At 42.8% G+C, this 15,438-nt stretch overlaps 1 protein-coding gene across 11 annotated transcripts in view; it reads right to left on the bottom strand.

Moving 5' to 3' along the window:
- Positions 1 to 14,174, bottom strand: part of SEPTIN6 (septin 6) — a 44,282-nt gene extending 30,108 nt beyond the window's left edge. For 4 of the 11 annotated variants that reach the window (XM_043492474.1, XM_043492473.1, XM_038416033.2 and 1 more), the window contains exons 1-2: positions 13,974 to 14,034; positions 6,164 to 6,278 (exon numbers count right to left, since the gene is read on the bottom strand). In XM_043492474.1, the coding sequence (XP_043348409.1) occupies positions 6,164 to 6,278; positions 13,974 to 14,003 (145 nt within the window). In that variant the 5' untranslated portion in view covers positions 14,004 to 14,034. Of the gene's footprint in view, positions 1 to 6,163; positions 6,279 to 13,973 lie in introns of all 11 variants that reach the window. The other 7 variants (XM_038416032.2, XM_038416029.2, XM_038416031.2 and 4 more) reach the window with 6 other exon arrangements.
- Between the last annotated feature and the right edge of the window lie 1,264 nt (positions 14,175 to 15,438).

Genomic DNA, 15,438 nt, shown 5'->3' with positions numbered 1-15,438 from the left:
AAGTCAATGGTAAATGGGACAAAATACAACATAGTTTTACAAAAGATAGATCGTTCCAACCCAACCTGATTTCCTTCTTTGAGAAAGTAACAAATTTTTTAGACAAAGCAAATGCAGTGGATCTAATTTACCTAGATTTCAGTAAGGCGTTTGATACCATCCGCATGGGGAATTATTAGTTAAATTGGAATAGATTGGGATCAATATGAAAACTGAAAGGTGGATAAGGAATTGGTTAAAGGGGAGACTACAACGGGTCCTATTGAAAGGTGAACTGTCAGGCTGGAGGGAGGTTACCAGTGGAGTTCCTCAAGGATCAGTTTTGGGACCAATCTTATTTAATCTTTTTATTACTGACCTCGGCACAAAAGTGGGAGTGTGCTAATAAAGTTTGCAGATGATACAAAGCTAGGAGGTATTGCCAATTTAGAGAAGGACCGGGATATCATACAGGAGGATCTGGATGACCTTGTAAACTGGAGTAATAGTAATAGGATGAAATTTAATAGTGAGAAGTGTAAGGTCATGCATTTAGGGATTAATAACAAGAATTTTAGTTATAAGCTGGGGACGCAACAATTAGAAGTAATGGAGGAGGAGAAGGACCTTGGACTATTGGTTGATCATGGGATGACTATGAGCCTCCAATATGATATGGCCATGAAAAAAGCCAATGCGGTCTTGGGATGCATCAGGAGAGGTATTTCCAGTAGAGATAAGGAAGTTTTAAGAAAAGGAGTACCGGTGGCACCTTAGAGACTAACAAATTTAATAAATAAATTTGTTAGTCTCTAAGGTGCCACCGGTACTCCTTTTCTTTTTGCGAATACAGACTAACACGGCTGCTACTCTGAAAAAAGGAAGTTTTAGTAACCTTATACAAGGCACTGGTGAGACCTCACCTGGAATACTGTGTGCAGTTTTGGTCTCCCATGTTTAAGAAGGATGAATTCAAACTGGAACAGCTACAGAGAAGGGCTACTAGGATGATCCGAGGAATGGAAAACTTGTCTTATGAAAGGAGACTCAAGGAGCTTGGCTTGTTTAGCCTAACTAAAAGAAGGTTGAGGGGAAGATATGATCGCTCTCTATAAATATATCAGAGGGATAAATACCTGAGAGGGAGAGGAATTATTTAAGCTCAGTACCAATGTGGACACAATGACAAATGGATATAAACTGATCATTGGGAAGTTTAGACTTGAAATTAGATGAAGATTTCTAACCATCAGAGGAGTGAAGTTTTGGAATAGCCTTCTAAGGGACGCAGTGGGGGCAAAAGATCTAACTGGCTTTAAGATTAAACTTGATAAGTTTATGGAGGAGATGGTATGATGGGATAACATGATTTTGGTAATTAATTGATCTTTAAATATTCATGGTAAATAGGCCTAACGGCCTGTGATGGGATGGGATCAGAGTTACCCAGGAAAGAATTTTCTGTAGTATCTGGCTGGTGAATCTTGCCCATATGCTCAGGGTTTAGCTGATCGCCATATTTGGGGTCGGGAAGGAATTTTCCTCCAGGACAGATTCGAAGAGGCCCTGGAGGTTTTTCGCCTTCCTCTGTAGCATGGGGCATGGGTCACTTGCTAGAGGATTCTCTGTTCCTTGAAGTCTTTAAACCACGATTTGAGGACTTCAATATCTCAGACATAGGTAAGAGGTTTTTCGCAAGAGTCGGTGGGTGAGATTCTGTGGCCTGCGTTGTGCAGGAGGTCAGACTAGATGATCATAATGGTCCCTTCTGACCTTAGTATCTATGAATCATTTAGCAACAGCAGCGAGCATGGCTGAATTGTAATTTATTTTTTTTTTTTGGTGGGGGAAGGGTAAAGCAGTTGAACTGACTAGTTGCATTGCAATAAAACAATATTTTTATTTTCCACTTCCGTAGCAACCTTCATAAAAGGCTTCCAAAGAGCTTTACAAGCGTATTCTCCCTTTTTTACAGATTGGTAAACTGAGGCACATCTGATGAAGTAGGTGTTCACCCACAAAAGCTTATGTTCCAATATGTGTGTTAGTCTATAAAGTGCCACAGGACTTTCTGCCGCTTTTACAGATCCCGACTAACACAGCTACCCCTCTGATACTATTCTAGAATATTTACTCCACTTCCAAAGTCCCATTATAACAAAATAATATCAGTGGCACTATGCTGGAAAATCTTCCCACATAGACAATCTCTATACCAGCCTGTTGTAGGGAGATTCCTTGTAATCTGTGGGCGGTTTTGGTTCTGCTTCATTAAGGAGCTTGATGACAAAAGAGGAGTCATTTCAAAAGAGGTATTTTAAAGCCATCAAGTGACAGGCAACGGCCATTTCCAGGCAGGTGAAACAATGATAAAAAAAGCAAAACAAAAAAACAACTATCAATAGGTTTTCAGGTGACTTAAAGAGACAAAAACTGTACTCCTATTGGCTCGAAAGCTAATTTTATATTCAATGAGACAAATTCTCCTGTGACTTATAAGCACACAACTCCACTGAAATCAACGGGAGCGGCATACATGCATGTGAAGGCAGAATTTGACCCCAAATTCAGAAAACTCCATACAATATACTTCCCTCTCCTCTTCTCAAGAGTACTCATGTATTGTAAGCAACTTCCTTATTTTGAACCCATTCTAATCAATACCACAGATCTAAAGTATTACAGTTTACAATGGCCCCTTCAATGTCACAGCTCACAAACATTACTACTCTGTTATCATCAAGCACTGCAGGCATCTAGGGTGATTCCAGTCTCTTGGCACCATAGATTGACATGTCAGCCAGACGCTTTTGAATCCACCCAGTTTTGTTGACAAATCTGCTTCAGACAAGTAAAGTGTTCTCTTTGGGAAAAGTGTAATTGAGAACTGTAATGATCACATCATCCCAAATGCACTAGACAGAGCATGAACCAACTTCAGCCCTGGTATTCAACAGCACAACTGTTAATGATACCTAGACTAGAACCTCTAACACAGGGCTCAGTTTAGGCTACCAACATGAATACAGTTTCACTTCTTAGTATAGAGCTGTCAAATAATGAGACTAGAACTACACTGCATGCAAATAACAAGAAGCATAGGCTTGCAAAACTGGGAAACACAGTTTGTAAAGAAATTCGAGACCATTCTTATCTGCTGGAGCTGGGTCTCTTTTCCCAGAGTGGCTGTGTCACAAACTAGGAGATCAAGTACCTGTGTGGGGACTGTGCAAGTTTCTCACAGCTCCAAACGCAAAAGGAGCAGATATTTTCATTTTAAAGATTCCCTGAGTGGGAGGAACCACTTGTGTACAGTGGAATACTAGTCTAACATGACCATAATCTACACTGGCCTGTACTGAAGCTCAGCAGCCACCCAATTCTATCATCTCACTGCATGTCACTAAATAATGTTGACAGCACAAAGGAAACAGTCTGAGGCACCAAAATATTTATCTAAGTAATACCCTGAAGTGGAAGGCAACCAGCATTTATCACTACAGCTAAGGAATGGAAATGGTTACACTGAGGGATAATTATCAGGGATTCTGTTCGTGAACCTCATGGCTTCTAGTACGTTGCTCAGTTATTTTTCACTCACCATTTTTGGCTTTCATCTCAAATCAAAGATCAGTTTCAGCAGAAGGCAGCTGAAAATGGCCCTTAATCTGAATTAATCATTAAAAATCACTTCCAAATCGTTCCTTAATAAAATGTAATCACATTAAGGGATTCGGTGAGAGCAGAATAACAGGCTTACAACCAATGCGGTATCTATTAAAAATATCTACATAGTCTCTTTTTTCCAACAAAGGTTACTTGTGATTGAAGTGTTTATATGTTGCTCTTTCATATTTAACTTTCTTACTATGCAATTTGTTATAAACTAGTGAGTAACAGTTTCCTGTTAAAAGAATTATCCCTCCATAAATATGGTGTATTAAAGAGGTTAGCAAAAAAAAAAGCGGGGGCAATCAGTGTGTGCCTTTTTTAATGTTTTAAGATGTATCAAAATGGCACAAAACTAAGCCTATTCTTTCCCTTCATGTGTTTTTGCATTAAAATGTCACAACTTTACTGCTTTCCTGGAACACTTTCTGGATGAGAAGAACTGAAGATGCCATTATGTTAATTAAACCTGACAAAAGGAGAGGAGAAAGTTATTTTTTCAGAATGCTTAGGAGTTTGATTTATTAACATGAATTTAACCCAAACACTTATAAGAAAAATAAACATTTAACAACCTGAACCATTCAAATAAGGCTGAAGAAAGTTTATATTCTGCCCTTTGCCAAGCCATCTACATGATTTTTTCCTAGTAAAGTTCATTAAAAAAATTGTAATTACAGAAAATGAAGCTAAGATAGCAGAAGTGTCTATTCTGTAATGATTATTTATATGAGCAGTGTTATTAATACCTGTAATATTCACTGTGATAATATTAATCTTGACGAACACTTGTTATTCATATTGACTAATGTTTGATTGTTATGTTAAAGTTTTGTCCTGCATACAGGAAAAAAACAAGCAGTAGTATTCAACTCCTCTCCACATATCAAGGAGAATACATAATCTAAAGAGAAACCTGCCATCACATCTATATCTTAGAGGAAACACTGCATCTTAACTGCAGAAGAAAGAAGAGTAAAACAACACAACAGCAAAGAAAATACTGTTAGAGTTCCATCTTTGGGAACAGTGTTTTATCTACGATGTAAACAGGGTACATCAAACACATGCACTGGAATCACCTCACAGCTGAGCCAGACAATGACCCCTCCATTTGTTAATGAAGTTTTATATTCTCAGAGGAATTCCATTGTAAGAGAAAGTTTTCCTTTCAGCTCCATTTGGTATAGCTCAACTCTCACCATTCTGCTCTTCCTGTCTGAATTTTTCTCATGAACTCCACAGTGGATAAGAGCCACATGCTGCATTGCATGCATGGATCTTTCATGGACAGGGAAGGTCTGTCTACACTGCAATAAGACACCTGCAGCTGGCCAGTGTCAGCTGACATGGGCTCATAGTGCTTGGGCTGCAGGGCTATAAAACTGTAGTGTAGACATTCAGGCTTGGGTTAGAGCCGCCTGAGCATCTATACTGCAATTTATAGCCTGGCGAGCCCGAATCAGCTGACACAGGCCCGCAAGTGTTCTATTGCAGTGTAGACATACCTGGAGAGAACTTCATACAGAGTGAGCACCAACTGTCAGAGTCAAGACATGTCATTAGGATTTGAAGGGGAAATTTTGTTCTTATTAAGCACTAGAATCATCTCTTCCTTTGCCCCTGCCCTCGTCTATCAACAGTACTTTGAAACCAGAGATCAGCAGGAGCAGTCTACCTGGAACAGCAGCAGTAAAGCAGCAAACACTTACTTCACCTCTGGAGGCTGGGCTTAGGTCAGTCAGCAGAAGTATTGTAGTCTTGTTCCATTAGTTATTAAGGAATGTTTATCCAAACTGTGACACCAATACCTAATTTCATAGAGTTTTCAACCTGTGCTAAGAAAGGGCCATTTGGTGCTGCAATCCCACAAAAGATGATATGGACTCCATCAGATACTATGCTGATAAGATATAAAATCATACAGTAACTGCATACCATGACTGAGGTGCCCTGACAGAGCTGTGTGAGGGCAGCTTGGACAATCCTGACACACAAAGCCTGGTCCAAACACTAACTTAACTCCCATGCAAACATACGCCCACACATACACAAGTACAGAAGAACAGTGGATAGAAAAAACAAAACCAAAAAAAAAAACATTATTTGCTTTGTAAGACCAGTACAATTATTGTTTAAATAACTGCCAATCCAAAGAAGGTCGCATATCAAATTATTTGACTTGAACAGCTTATTTTCTACTAAAAGCATTGCATTAAAATATGGGGAAAAAAATCCCTCCCCCCCAAAATAAAGAAGCCAGAGATCTTGTACATTATTTTTACAGTTCTTTTGCTCAGTAGAATTGTACATTACATTTCCCCACAACTTCAACAGCAGACGTCTCAGAGTGCCAGTAAATCTCATTTAGTTACTGAAAATGGATCAGATGACCAAAAAAAATTGCATTCTGAATAAATCAAAGCTACCTTGTTAACCCAATTACCTACACATGACTTCTGGTTGCAGGGCAGCCTTGTTCATCAATACAATCTCCCAAAATGGAAATACTCACCCACACACAGGATGTTGAAACAGAAGCCATGGTTAACCGACTTATTAACCAGCTGGTCAGGCAAACTGTCAAATCCCACATGTCCAGAAAGAGGGACAGTACGGCAGCCTTCACCCTAGAATGATTTAAAACACATTTTTAAAAGTTACTTCTAAGTACAACACACTCATTGATATACACTTTTTAAGACCTTCCAAGAGGAATGTGTCACTTCTTCCTTCTACTGAGCAGTCCAAAAACAGATCTGTACATATTGTAAATCTTTGTTTCTTGTCAACATACTTCCCTCACTGCTTAATAAACCGCTCCAGACAATACACACAAAATGCACACTTGTGTTGCAAAATTGCTTTGCCACAGAAATATATTAGAGAACTATGTTTAAACAGCTGCAAGTGTGTGTGTATACAGTTTATTTATAATTTTTAAAGTTTTGATGTGCAGGACACTCAACACTCTCCCTATAATGGAAGCAACACACATGACCCTCCCCTGGAAAACAGAAGTTAATCAGTAATTATAGCTATTTTGTAATAAAATGTCAGTATAACTTGAGGACTAGAAAGAATTAGTAACAAAGTTGTAATCCTACCCAATAATCAGACAACTGAAACACAACATAGCTATAAAGTACAAGTATTGAAACAACAGCTGCTACCAACACAACTGAATGGAAAGCTGTTGAATATGGCAACATTTTCTGTATTGTTGCAAATGCAAACATCTTAGTTAACGGATTAGAGTTCAGTAAAATCCTAATAATGACAATTAGCAACAGACACAATTGCCATAATTGCAGGGACCAATAGGGAATAAACCTACATTGCAGATAGACTGAGTAGGTGACCTAACAGGTCTTCTCCATCTCCACATATTATACTTCTGGGATTGCTGCTGTCCAAGCTACAGACAATACTATACATAATTAGTGTTTGTTGGCAGACCATGTACCTTCCAGCATATTTATCCACAAGAGGCAACAGACGGTCCAGAAAAACTCGATGAGTTGAACAAATTTCTAAATGCTAGTCTTCTCAGATTGAAAAGATTTGGGGCATGCATGAGTGCTGCATCTCGATCTTGGGGATCCGTAGAGAAAGAAAATCCCAACCCCTGGAGTCGCACTGAGCCTTGCATCAACAATGGCTCCTCAGCAACACTCTCCCACCCCCAACATCTGGCAGCCTGGTTCCAGTAGCTAAATCCACACAGTGCTGCACTGGGTCAAACCCAGAAGAGACTTTCAAACAGCAGCAACTCCCAGTTTTCCACTGGGTCAGCTAGAAACAATGCAGGGAGAGTGGCTTCCTCAAAGGTCCATCCATTCCTGGGCCACAAACAGCACTACCACAAAAAACAAACAAACATCTATGCCTGCACTGCCTCAGGAGCTTCAGCAGAAGGGGTAGGAGTGAAAGGACACAGGTCCTTACTCCGACTCCTGCACCTGCCCGTGAAAGACAGAGATGAGCCTGAAAACAAAAAGGATTATCCATCCCCCCATCCCAGATACACAGAGCAGCAAACTGGTAGCTCACTTCTCACTGCCAGCCTTTTGAAAAGTTCACCTGGTTACTGCACGAAGGTCAACTTATGATAAGCCATTCTGGACACAACCTAGAAATCGGCATAAAAATACCTAAACTATTTGCAAAGGTTCATATTCCAAGCCTGACTCATCCAAAATTGTATTTCAGTGTTAATCTCATATATTTGCATGCAAATATGTGATAGCAAGAACAGTTTTTCCCCCCACAATGATATTTCTCTCATTCAAGGCATCTTCCTAAATAAGGCATTTCAATCTCCGGTGCAGGAAATTCACATTCGGCTTTTTTAAACACATCATTAGTTTGTTAGAAGTATTACAGTAAACAGGTGGCCAAAACCAGTGTGAGAGAATGCATCCATGTCACTTTTTTTAGTTTCAGAGTAGCAGCCGTGTTAGTCTGTATCCGCAAAAAGAAAAGGAGGACTTGTGGCACCTTAGAGACTAAGAAATTTAGTTGAGCATAAGCTTTCGTGAGCTACAGCTCATTCCACTGAATGCATCCAGTGAAGTAAGCTGTAGCTCACAAAAGCTTATGCTCAAATAAATTTGTTAGTCTCTAAGGTGCCACAAGTCCTCCTTTTCTTTTTTTAAATCTCTCAGATGAATATCTTTACATATCTAAAATCTTTTTTAAAAGGCCATAAAATGTGTTTCTTTCATTGAACTAAATGATATTTTAGCACAGGGAAACGCTCTCAAGAAATGCATTTGGAATAGACTACGACATGGTTGCTATTTTTTTTAATCTGAGGCTCCACGATACATTCCAGCCATTAGCCATATTTACAGCCTTATTATGTACAAATATGTTCCCCCTGCCATATTTTGTGTGTGCGTCTGCTTCCTCCTGCCAACATGTTCTCCAAATATGGCGCTTGATGAATTCCAGAGCACCTTGTGTCCAAATCACATGTTTATTAGAGGAATCCGTTCTAGTCACCCAAGGGATTTTATTTTATCCCATCTCAAAGGCCTTCTGAGTATGCAGCTCTGCATTCTAGTAATTCAAAAAGGAGTAACAATAAGACAATATTATACACAGGAGGAAGAAGAGGTGAATCAGGTTGCAATACACAGAGCCTTTGCAAGCATAAGTTAACACACAGTAAAATAAAAACCAACAGAATAATCTCAGGCACTGTTTTGTCTCCACTAAGTGTGCATCGCTACTTCAGTACCCTAGTGGAAGCACCCCACTGATGAGCACTAACAAAATCAACAGAGAAGGAATTACAAACAGGATTCTAACTAGAGACAGGGAGAAATATCAATACCAAATCTTAAATCTGCAGTGCTGGAATATTACCTAAAACACAAACGCTAAGAATCCAACCCGATTTGCTACAGGGAATGTGGGTGGAAGTACAGGCTCTCATTCAGAACACATATTCTCTCTTCATCTCTAAATATAAATGTGATACAGATGGAACAAAAAAGTTTACTCATAAAAAACAAGAGGCAAGGCATACTTCACCAAGTAGAACTCTAGCTACAATTCACTTCCTGTTCACTCTTCTCTAGTCACCTGTGGTTTTAAAATGCTGTTAAACCACACTGCATATCCGTTACAGACAAAGCAGCAAATAGTATGCAAGTAATTTTTGAATCATAGAATATTAACCTCCACATTAAAACACAAAGACTACATAAAAATAAGTTGGCATATCAAGCTGCTAGACACTGTTAAAGAAGGAGAGTTGTAACGATAAACAGCCCTGAAATATGGAAATGAGAACAGTCATAAAATGAAACCCATCACTATGAAATATAGTGGAGCTAAGAAAGCTCCACTAGTTTTCCTTGGCACTTTAGTCCAGAAGTTGAGAGATAAGAAGCAGTGAAATGTATTGGAAAGTAAGGGTTTAGACTCAGGCTGGGGGCCTTGGGGCATACCAGAAAATCATCAAAAATGAGAAAATCTGTGGGGAGAGGAGACTCATGGGCCAAAAATGTTCTGCCTGCCCACAGCCTACTTTTGCAAATACATGTTTTCAGTACCAGAGCCTCAATGTACAAAATGAAGATTCAATACTTAGAATATTGCTACATATAATGTCTAGGTCATAACCAAGGTACGAGTGAGGGTGACAAATCATCCCGAGTGCTTCAATGCAGATCGGAATTAATTTTGCTCAAAACTGAAGGAAAATGTTTCAGTCGTGCAGTATTTTGTCCTGCACTTGCTTGGATGCACTCGAGAGCTTCTGCCATGGACTACCCTTAATAAAAATTTTAAGGTAGAGTCCAGGATGTAAAACCTGGGGCACGCATTTTCTAATGTTTCTTAACAAAGAAGTTGTCCAGAAACTTGTGCAAAAAAGAGCTTATCTGGGTAAGGCCACTATCTGACTGTTTCTTCTAAGAAGTTTGTCCTTTGATAACCGTGTCTAGGAAGTATCTAACTTTTTAACAGATAAAGATGAAGTGAAAATCTTTTTAAGCAAGAAGAATTTTCAAGCAATTTCACTTGCTGGGAGCAAGATCCTGTATTATGATACCCACTTAATTTAGACCCCAGTTGGCTCTGATCAGAAGACAGCCTTCTGATAGCACTTTTACTGACTACTTCTGAATTGTACAAGTATGTGGATCTTTTATGCAATGACAGAAATCCCTGGTGGGCAGTGTAAATATCTATACTTCAGATGCCTGCATTACACTTGTGAAGGAAAAGGGCTTCATGTTTCTTTTCCTTTCCCAGTTATGACTGAATAAATCATTAGATTAAATTAAAAAAAAGTGGTTTTGAATTCACCAAGAAAAAATGATGGCTGTCTCCTCTTTAACTTGATTGCACTGATCATCCATTCAACATCCAAGAACAGTCAAGTGCTTCTGCAATTTCAGACTCTGAAGCTCCATAGCTAATACTTTTTGATGCTCTTGCCAAAGGTTGCAGAGATGTCAGACTATTTGGATATTTTCCCAGGAAAAATTCCCTCAACCAAAAAAATTGGATAAAAAAAACCATTCAGCACCCCTCCTCCCATTACTTTCAATCTTATACACTATAAATTACATACGACAGCTTCCTATCCAAATCTAGACCCCGATCCTGTAAGCTGACCTCCTCTCCCCAACATGAACCCCTTCATCCAAGCAGAGACCTACTGACTTCAAATAGGCCCCACATGGGCATTAGGCTTCTGCCCATGATGATCAGCTTGCAGGATCAGGACTTTATTGCTCATGAAAGGTGTCAGATTCACAACCACTGAGACTTGCACCCTATTCATCTACAGAGAAGGTAGACAAAGCTCATCTACACTGTCCTGCTAAGGTACCTCAACCATGAGTAGAAAGAACTGCCTTCTGGAGGTAAAGGGGGAGTTCATTTTTTGCATCTCAGCAGAGGCTGACAATAACAGCAATCATTTTTGTGCTGTGGATACATGTTCCCTGGAAACTGGATCAATACCATACTTATTTCCTAGAGATCACTCAACAGCCATTAAATGGTAATAAGTTTCTATTACTACTGATCTGGGCTGGTATCAAAGTGATAACATAGGGATAAAAGGTTATGTATCCCCGCAACAAACCCCCGGTGCCATCCAACCCCCCACCCTTCTTATACAACTTAAACTGCTCTCAAAAGATAACAGTGCTGCTCTTCTCCACCATGCTACGACTGACTGCACAACAAACCACTGCCTCAAGTCTGGGTCCACGACAGCATGAGTCATTTATCAGGATAAAGACATTTTCAGTTTGTGACACATTCATTTTTTCATCTGTCTAAAGAAAAAAAATTTTTTTTAAATCACACAGTGTGAATAGCTTGCTGTCTACCTTGCCTTGCAACAGTAGCCATGCCACATCACATGAGTGTTTAACGGTCCTGAGCAGCAACCCTTTACGAGAACGCAATGCTGAATTTTATTTTAGAAGGCAAAGAAATACAAGTGTGCCAATTTTCATACCATGACAATATGCCAAGGCGGATGTCCAGAAGGAAATAATGTCACCAACTGGCAAGGCAAAGGCTGCAATCACCAGTTTAACCAAGATGTGGTCATCGAAAATTTACAGCTTAGAAACCAAACTGAATATTCAACTCAATTTTTATTTCCATCTTAACATATGGATATGAAAGCTTGAAATCCGCCAAAAGTACAGACAAATGTCTAAATGCCTTCAACAGTAAATGCCATAGAAAAATACTAGGTATTAAATGAAATCAATTTATAACAAATGCCGAGATTCATCCGTGTTCTACAACCCCTTATAGCTAGAGTTATCCAGAAAAAGAGATGGAAATATTTGGGACATGTGCAAAGAATGAAGCCAGAGCAAGTGTGCCATGAGCAGCTGGAGAAAAATGCAAAAGGAGCTAAATCAAATACTACTCAGAAAGAGAAAATGTATGGCGCTTAATATCACAGGGACATGCAAAGAGCGGCCCAAGATCGAGAAGGGTGGAAGAGCCTTGTTTGAGTCCTAAGTGATGTCTGCAATGCAGGAAAGATTCAAAAGTCTATTAGCAAAGTGAGCTGTTAATAAGCAAAGAACAAAAATGGTGAAGTATGGCTCTTTATGGATGGGAAACAATGCCAAGTTAACAAGGATTCACAGCAATTGAAGTGGCACAAGAGTTTCCCATTAATATCAGGAATAAACAGAAAATTTGCTAATGTTCCTAATCCTGCAAATGTAAAAGTTAATTCTTACTGCATTCATGATGTATTCAGTCACTTTCCTGTGAAGCCTTTTGATCCAAGACTAGATAAATGCAACATCTCGTCATAACAGAGTGAGTTAGGGACAGTGCAACTATACGAACGCAACTTTTATTCATAAAGCCACATTATTTTTAAAATAACTACAGGATCAACCAAGGATATGGTGGTACACTAACCTTCTATTCCAATGTTCACCTATGGCAAGATGACCTCACAGGCCCTTCGTGTCTAACCTCTAAGAGATATCTACACAGTGTTTTGGATCCTGTTGGAACAAGCCTTCCCACCTGGGCTGACAGACTTGGGCTTGTGATAGAACTCTAAAAACAACTGTATAGATAGTATTTTCAAGGTATAGCTTGGGCTCTAACAGCTATCTCCCTCCCTAGGCTCCAGAGCCCAAGCCACAACATCACAGCTATTTCTAGAGCATTAGCACGAGTCCTTTTAGCCCAAGTTGGAACACCCGGGCTGCGGGGCTCCCATGGGCTCCAAAATGCTGTGTAGACATACCCTGAAGCGATAGGATGTACTACTTGCACCACCACTAGAACCATGCATACAACTCCCTCTCATCCTCATCAGAGGGTGGATTTACTAGGAACCCTTCCCCACTTACACTTAGCTACTGCATGCACTTAGGGAGCCTTCCAACACTGTATGCAACATCACAACACCCTTGTAAAGCAGGGATGGGCTATTATCATTCTTGCAGGGGGGGAAGTGAAACAGTGATTTGTCACAGGGAAGCCTGTGGCCATGCCTGAAATCGAACCCCAGCCTCCCAAGCACCAGGATAGCATCTTAACCACGGACCCATCCTTCCTCTCGGGTTCATGAGTCCCTTTGGCTTTCACGGTGGCACAGAAAGTTACATATGACAGGCTTCAGAGTAGCAGCCGTGTTAGTCTGTATTCGCAAAAAGAAAAGGAGGACTTGTGGCACCTTAGAGACTAACAAATTTATCAGAGCATAAGCTTTCGTGAGCTACAGCTCACTTCATCGGATGCAGTGAGCTGTAGCTCACGAAAGCTTATGCTCTAATAAATTTGTTAGTCTCTAAGGTGCCACAAGTCCTCCTTTTCTTTTTACATATGACAGAGAGCAGATGAGCTGCAAACGCAGCAGAGCCCTGCCGCCACAGAAACTCTCCCCTTTGAACACGGGCCACGCTTGCCCCCTCTCCGCGATGGAGAGCTGGGAAAGCAAAGTAGGGGGCAGGGGCGAAAGCGGGGGGTCCCCCGGGAAAAGAGGGATCCAGAAAGGGGGTGAAAGCGGGGGGGCCACGGGGGGGGGGAAGAGGGTGAGAGCGATAGAGCTACCCGGCGGCAGAGCTCGCCTCCAAACTTTGCCTCTGGAGCAATGGGGACGCGCGGGGCCCGGGCAGCGCCCAATTTCCAGTCCCGCCCATCCCCCCTAGGGGGCTCCGCGGGGGGCCCGGGGAGCAGCTCGGGCCCCCCCAGCGGCACGAGCCCCGCTCGCAGCCCGGGCTCCGGGGCCGCCATTCATTCGCCCACACCCCGGCCTCGCTCCCCGCAGCCAACGCCCCGCCCGGGCAGCCCGGCCCCGCGCTCACCACCTGCCGCGCGATCTCGGTCGCCGCCATGGCCCCGCCGCCGCCAGAAGCCGACCAGGAAACGCCCCCTCGCGCGGCCTGGAGCCCGAGCTACCCCGGGACCCGCCCACTGCGCCCGGGGGGGGGGGGAAGGAGAGCAGCAGCCCCGCCCTCCGCGCCCCGCAGGCCGGCCCCGCGCCCGCGCCCCTCCGCACCGCCCCCCGCTCTCCGCGTGGCCACGGGCCGGCCCCGAGCCGGCTCCCTCCCCGCTGCGCGCCCCGCAATGCGAGCTGCTGAACCCCCCCCCCCCGGCTCGGAATGGTCCGGCCCGAGCCCTGGGCGAGTTCTCGGCTACTATGTGTCTAGGCGGCGGAGCGCCCCGCGCGAGCTCGGGGGGGGGGGGAGGCGGTGCGAGCCCCGCGCGAGCCTGGACGGGGAAAGGCGCCTCCCTGCTGTCCCCCCCCCCCCCCGCGCACACACAGCCAGCTTCAGCTCTGCCCCACGGCCGGGCCCCTCCCAGGACAGGCTCCGCCATCTGCAGCGGCCCCCACCCTGCTCCCCGTGGGGGGGAAGCGTTCCTCCTCCACCTGCCCGCAGGGATGCACACGGCGGCCTGCAGCCCTGGGCCATGCAGACTCCATCTCAGCCCTGCCCTGCCCTGCTGCTGGGAGTAGATACATCCCTCCCCTCGCTGATCCTGCAGCGCTGCCCCCATTTCTTCCTCAGTCCTCCTCCATTTGGAGCCTTGTTCCCTGCCTTCATCTCCCTTCTCCTGTGTACATCACTAAATAGCTCCTGCTCCAGCTTGGCGTTTACTCCCTTTAAAAACTCTGATGGCTGCTGCCATGTGTTGCATTAGGGGTGGTCAGCTCCTTTAATCTTTCCTCAATACTCAGGTTTCAGAGTAGCAGCCCTGTTAGTCTGTATTCTCAAAAAGAAAAGGAGGACTTGTGGCACCTTAGAGACTAACATTTATTTGAGCATAAGCTTTCGTGAGCTTTGTTAGTCTCTAAGGTGCCACAAGTAGTGCTTTTCTTTTTTCTCAATATTCAGTCTCTCCCCCCCCCCCAACCTTCTTATTGTTGGTTGCTGTTCTCTGAACTTGCTTCAGTCCCAATTTAGCATCATCTGTGATGAATTCAGTGACAGACAATTCACTCCAGGCTTCCAGGTTGTTAAATAAGGCCACCAGCTTTGAGTTTCATGTTGGTGGAGCCCCCAGGGGTGCTCTGCCCATTCAGAGGGATGCACCCAGTGGTTATTTGGTGTCAGGGCTGAGGCCCCACTCCTCCAGGTGTGGCAGTTTGCAAATCCCAGCACCTCTGGATTTGACATTTCGTAAATCCCAGCACCTCTGGATTTGGCATTTCGTAAATCCCAGCACCTCTGGACTTGGCAGTTCTTAGCCCCTCATCAGTTATGAAATTGAAACATGTGCTTGAGCCTCAGCACACCTTTTGTTACAAATTAAGCACTGAATGCACCA

This window comes from Dermochelys coriacea, chromosome 9 (assembly GCF_009764565.3).
Source record: "Dermochelys coriacea isolate rDerCor1 chromosome 9, rDerCor1.pri.v4, whole genome shotgun sequence".
Classification (NCBI taxonomy): Eukaryota; Metazoa; Chordata; order Testudines; family Dermochelyidae; genus Dermochelys; species Dermochelys coriacea.
Note: the sequence above shows the minus strand (reverse complement) of the source record. Positions and strands in the feature narration are given on the sequence as shown.